The sequence below is a fragment of the Musa acuminata genome, chromosome BXJ2-4 (assembly GCF_036884655.1).
Source record: "Musa acuminata AAA Group cultivar baxijiao chromosome BXJ2-4, Cavendish_Baxijiao_AAA, whole genome shotgun sequence".
Classification (NCBI taxonomy): Eukaryota; Viridiplantae; Streptophyta; class Magnoliopsida; order Zingiberales; family Musaceae; genus Musa; species Musa acuminata.
This window is the reverse complement of record NC_088341.1, coordinates 10,109,443-10,115,442: the sequence shown is the minus strand read 5'-3', so window position 1 is coordinate 10,115,442 and position 6,000 is coordinate 10,109,443. Positions and strand designations below refer to the sequence as shown.

At 45.8% G+C, this 6,000-nt stretch overlaps 1 protein-coding gene across 1 annotated transcript; it reads left to right on the top strand.

The window, feature by feature from the left end:
- The first annotated feature begins 2,911 nt into the window (after window positions 1-2,911).
- LOC103981339 (high-affinity nitrate transporter 2.3-like) lies at window positions 2,912-4,779 on the top strand. The gene is made up of 2 exons (XM_009398041.3): window positions 2,912-4,140; window positions 4,224-4,779. Exons 1-2 carry the CDS (start codon window positions 2,978-2,980, stop codon window positions 4,591-4,593), a joined length of 1,533 nt encoding a protein of 510 aa, XP_009396316.2. The 5' UTR covers window positions 2,912-2,977; the 3' UTR covers window positions 4,594-4,779.
- The last annotated feature ends 1,221 nt before the right edge of the window (window positions 4,780-6,000 follow it).

Here is a 6,000-nt window from a genome sequence, read left to right as displayed (position 1 = left end):
ATGAAGGTAGATTTTGATCCTATGATATTATTATATTGATTTGATCCTCTTAAGACACTAACTCTCGAGTAAAAAAATATTTTTTAGCATTTTATCAATTTTTATGATTCCTGAAAAGAAAATAATTTTACCTTAAGCTCCTTCCAATCTGTGTTCCGAATGGCGTCGATCCTTGACTTCATCCCCTTGCGTTGACTTCAGACCGCACTTACCGCCAAGCAGCGGTGGCGCTCGAGCTGCTTCTCCACCGCAAGCAGCGAAGAAAAAGAAGGCCAAGTGCGACTGCTGCGCCAAACCAGAGTTATCATCCCATCTGCCATTTCCAAATCGGCTGCCCTGCTCGACTCCTTCCCCCCAGCTTTTGGTCAACCGTACGAGTCTTCCAGTCAACCACCAGACTGCTGACCAAACCACCAAATCGTCCATTTCCAGATCAATCGCCAACCTTTGGCACATGCCACCTCTGCTTATATATATCCATCTTGGTGATCCTCCTCGTCCAATGCCATGGTTGCATCAAAGAGCATGCTGCTCTTTCTCCTCGTCCTCCTTGTGGTCTCCCACGCCCATGCTTGTGGTACTCTCTCTTTCTCTATCTTCCTTCTTCTCATCTACCCCTCTCTGCTAATCTTTTGAGCTTTGGAATGCAGCAGGAAGTGATCCGAGCAAAAGGATATCAATCATCAACACCATCACCAACTTAGGCCGAAGACTGCCGCTGGCGCCACCGTCCCCAATGATGGCTCGACGTAGACAACCAGATTGTCCACCGCTCCTCCCTCCTCCTCTGGCTTCACCCCCTTCTTCTTCCTCAGCTCCTCCTCCTCCTCCCCCCCCCCTATTAATGCTATCTCGAATTCAGCTACTAAGATTGCAGAATATAAATCAACAGATCCTGTCCCATCTATGATCCAATGAGCTACTTGCTCGCACCGTTGAATAGTTTGGCGTGCGACTGACTGCATGCATATTTGTTCCAGTGTGGAAATCTCTCACACACTCTCTCTATCTCTATCTCTCTCTCTCTCTCTAACTTGTGGTGTTCATTAACCCATAAAGCGGGGTATGGGCCGATATTGCATAAAGCGGATCCTTATGGGCTTAAATGGATCCCCAAGCGACCCGGATCCGACCCAATAGAATAGAAAAAAAAATACAAATTTATTACTGTAAATAATATTCTTCGATTGATTATTACTGGAAAGATAATAATATTTTATAAATATGGAAAAGTAATTTTTAAAAATATTATAATAATTGTTATTATTATTATTATTATTATTATTTATTCTGGAGATTAATTAATCCTTCACCCAAGTGATGTGATGTATTACGGATCCGTACACGCAAACGTACTCCGTACGTACATCCAATACACGGACGTCAACCATGATGATTTCCATGGGTTGTATTATATATACAATACAACCATAAACTCCAAGCACTATTCTTCTTCTTCTTCTTCATCGTATCAGTCTCCCCTTTGCTTTGCTTGAAGTCCAAACCCTTCGAATCAATGCACACTGCAATCACCGGCCATGAGCTGTACCTTGAAAGAAAAAATAGCCATTGACTTGCATCCTCCGAAAACCATGTCTGTAAACAGGAGAGGGAAACCAGTGGACTCATCGAAGGGCTTTGTCATCACAACGAGTCCCCGCTTCCCTTTCGAGGTCAAGAAGGTGTCCCACTGCATGGGTTTGAAGGCCAACCGGCTGCCTTTTGATGACTGAGATCAGCCATGGCAGAGAAGACTTTTTAGGAGAAGCGTTCTGGTGACAGTGTCCTGATGGCAATTTGTCCACATGCAAACGAATGGGCTCGCTCTGATCCCTTGTTGTTGACTTTACATCGTTGACCTGTTCTTCCCCTTCAATCACAGCTACGGAGAAACCTTGTGATTCCAGAATTCAGACACACTCCTCATTATGAAGCCAAACTCTCAGATTAGACAATCCATCGCTGCATTTAGCTGAGTCAGTCACAAATATAAACAACCGAATATTTCTTCATTTTTGGTTCATCCATAAACAATTTCTTCATAGTGTCAGCTTTATATTGGTATCAGACTACAATACGTGATATGGAGAAACCTTGTAATCCAAGAACCAATTTGGAACTCCTCATTGTGAAAGCCATTAACTCGTACAGTAATTTCTGGCACAGCATAAACTCTCAGATTAAACAATCCATCGCTACATGTATTCTGAGTCAGTCACAGATATAAACAATCTTCATTCGCCCAATTGAATATTATTTCTTCATTTTTAGCTCATCCATGCTGTCAAAATGATGCTAAACAATTCCTTCGAGTGAGTGTCGATTACTTGCTCATGGACAAAGTCAACCTGCAACATAGCTTCCATGACAAACATTTTGGATTCTATTGGATTCTGGAGTTCACTTGGATCCTCCAATAGAGAACATGTCAGATAATATAATATATGCACTTGATTCCTCATCTCCATTATCAAAAGCAGAGGTGAATCAATCTTTTAAACACCACACACTTGTTCAACCCTTGTTTAAGGTGAATCAATCTTTTTTTCCTGGAAGGAAAAGGTCTCAAGAAACCTTTTTCCCACGTCCGTTGGAGCTGGAGAGGCTTCCAAGGTCAGCCATCAAACAAACACCGCATCTGTCTCTGTCATGGAACTGGCATTTTGTGAGATGACATCCCTCCGCTTACCCCTTCACAAGAGTGGAAAGAGATCACACATCAATAGATTTCCACAGCCTCCTTACTTTATTCCCCACTTTGCTGCTGTCTCTCTCTCTCTCTCTCTCTCTCTCTCTCTCATGTCATTGCTACAAGGCTTCTCTGAGGCATGACACTGTGATAGTCTCATCAAGCTAGCTGTATCTCTAAAGCCCACCAGCTTCTATATATGTAGAGGGCTGCCTTCTCTTGAAGGCTCAAACACTTTGCGTTGCACCTTGGAAGAAGCAGGTGGAGGTTGAAGAGAGGAGGGAAGACATGGGGGATTCAGGCAAGTCTTCGCTGCAGGTCGAGCCCTCGGACGAGCAGGCGACTCGGTTCAAGATGCCGGTGGACTCGGAGCAGAAGGCCACCGAGTTCTGGCTCTTCTCCTTCGCGGCGCCTCACATGCAGGCCTTCCACCTCTCCTGGTTCTCCTTCTTCTGCTGCTTCGTGTCCACCTTCGCGGCCCCACCCCTTCTGCCGCTGATCCGCGACAACCTCAACCTCACCACCACTGACGTCGGGAACGCCGGCATCGCGTCCGTGTCGGGGGCTGTCTTCGCCCGTCTCGCAATGGGCACCGCCTGTGACCTCGTTGGCCCCCGCCTCGCCTCTGCCTCCCTCATTCTGCTCACCACCCCCGCCGTCTACTGCACGTCCGTCATCAACTCCGCCTCCTCGTACCTCCTCGTTCGCTTCTTCACCGGCTTCTCCCTCGCCTCCTTCGTCTCCACCCAGTTCTGGATGAGCTCCATGTTCTCCCCTCCCAAGGTGGGCGTCGCCAACGGGATCGCCGGTGGCTGGGGCAACCTCGGCGGGGGCGCCACCCAGCTCATCATGCCCCTCGTCTACGAGCTCATCCACCACATTGGCAGCACCAGGTTCACCGCTTGGCGCATCGCCTTCTTCATCCCGGGCCTAATGCAGACGCTCTCGGCGATCGCCGTCTTGGCCCTGGGCCAGGACCTGCCCAACGGCAACTACCGGAAGCTGGAGAAGGCCGGCGACAAGCACAAGGACAGCTTCGGCAAGGTGTTCTACCACGCCGTCACCAACTACAGGGCGTGGATCCTGGCGTTGACCTACGGGTACTGCTTCGGGGTGGAGCTGACCATCGACAACATCGTCGCCGAGTACTTCTACGACAAGTTCAACGTCAACCTCCGGACCGCTGGGATGATCGCCGCCAGCTTCGGGCTGGCCAACATCGTCTCGCGGCCAGGCGGCGGCTTCCTCTCGGACTGGATCTCGACGCGATACGGAATGCGAGGGAGGCTGTGGAGCCTGTGGGTGGTGCAGAGCATCGGCGGAGTCCTGTGCATCGTACTGGGCCTCATGCACAACCTCAGCGCCGCCATTGCCGTCATGCTCCTATTCTCCTTCTTCGTTCAAGCCGCATGCGGGTTTACCTTCGGTGTCGTTCCCTTCGTCTCCAGAAGGTATACACACACGCACACCCCTATCCACCTCTTCATCATCCACTATCTCCACATCTGCTCACCAATCGCTCGATGTTATGCAGGTCGCTGGGACTGATATCAGGGATGACGGGCGGGGGCGGAAACGTGGGGGCCGTCATCACGCAGCTAATCTTCTTCACGGGCAGTCGATACTCCAAGGAAACAGGGATCACTCTCATGGGCGTCATGATCCTCTGCTGCACGCTTCCCATATCGCTCATCTACTTCCCGCAGTGGGGCGGGATGTTCTGCGGCCCGAGAGCAGACGCCACGGCCGAGGACTACTACGCAGCCGAATGGAGCGACGAAGAGAGGGAGAAAGGGTACCACTCGCCGAGCGTGAAGTTTGCAGAGAACAGCGTCAGGGAAGGAGGCAGAAGACGGCGCCCGTCGCCCACCGTTCCTGTGGAAGCAACCCCTACCCATGTTTGAGTTAATGTGTGGTGTTAAAGGACTCGTGGTTGAAGAGTTTGTACTCCGTTTGTATGTGCATGAAAGCCTGCAGCCACTTCTGTAATAAGCTTGTATATGTTAGGCATTTATAAGTGCCCACTTTGTAATGCATATTTAATGTTTTGGTTTGGTCTAAATAATCTAATCAATACAAAGTTCCATCAACTGTTTCTAATCTGATTAGATTCTAAGACTTTGTTATTGCCGGTTAGACTGACTGATATCTTTTATACTTATTAGATGAGATTTTGAATCTTTAATCTTAATTTTTTTTTTATAAAATCAAAGTTCTAAGTCGATGTCTTCCGGTTCATTACATATTACCCCTCTATTGTTAGCTATCGTTGGTATTTCGATCATTACACTTTAAAACATTATGTTAACATCCCTATAATTATAAAAATAAAATATTTAATTTTATTTCTCCTCACACCAAGATACTACCCATGTCGTAAAAATAATACTTAAAAAAAATAAAAAGATAATTTTGTTATCCTTACCGTCTAAAAGATATTAATTTCACGTAAGGATGACTATCCTCCCTCTAGCTTTGTCCTCCCCTTCGACTTCGCTATCCTCCCAAACGACTTACCCAATGGTAGTGTTAGTGATGATCCTCATCTCCTACATCGTCTCATTTTTCTTGTTTCGCTATTCTCCTAAACAACCTACCCAATAACAACATCGATGACGATCCTCATCTCCTGCACCGTCCCATTTCTCCAACTTCACTAGCCTAACCAACGTCTCAAGCTTTGTGCAAGGTCGATGACTCTTTATTGATCATTGTGTTCTAAAGGAGATCCGAGTGTCGCCTCCGACCTCTATGAAGCCTAAGGACAAGAGCAACGAGTACAAAGACAAGGAAAAGAATGACCCAATCAAATAGCAAAGTTAAAGGGGTTGATAGTGTAAATCAAGAAAAATGAGACGATGTACGAGATAAAGATCACCACTGACGACACTATTATGTAAGCCATCCAAGAGGATGATGAAGCTTTCACACAAGTTATCATTCTATAAAATTAATATCTCTTGGACGATGGGATAACAAAATTATATTTTTTATCTCTTTTTAACACTATTTTTATATGTGACAACACATGTGATATTTTTCGTCAAAAAAATCAACGACATAAGAAGAAATGAAGATAAATATTTCACTTTCGTAACTATATGAATCTCAATATAACTTTTTAAAGTACAAAGATCAAGATACTAAGGATAACTAACTACAGAGAATATAATATGTAATTAACCCATATATCTGATGTTATTATACACAAGAATAACATCATCCACCAAATATAAAAATCCTGATAACCACATGCTAGAATATTAGAGTCACTCTACAAAGGGATGAACAAAGCAAATTCAGTAGAATTT

Excerpts from the sequence above, each read along its gene's own strand:
- LOC103981339 (XM_009398041.3), top strand. The coding sequence starts at position 2,978 with ATGGGGGATTCAGGCAAGTCTTCGCTGCAGGTCGAGCCCTCGGACGAG. Across the intron at positions 4,141-4,223 it reads GTTCCCTTCGTCTCCAGAAG|GTCGCTGGGACTGATATCAG; the intron begins GTATACACACAC and ends GATGTTATGCAG.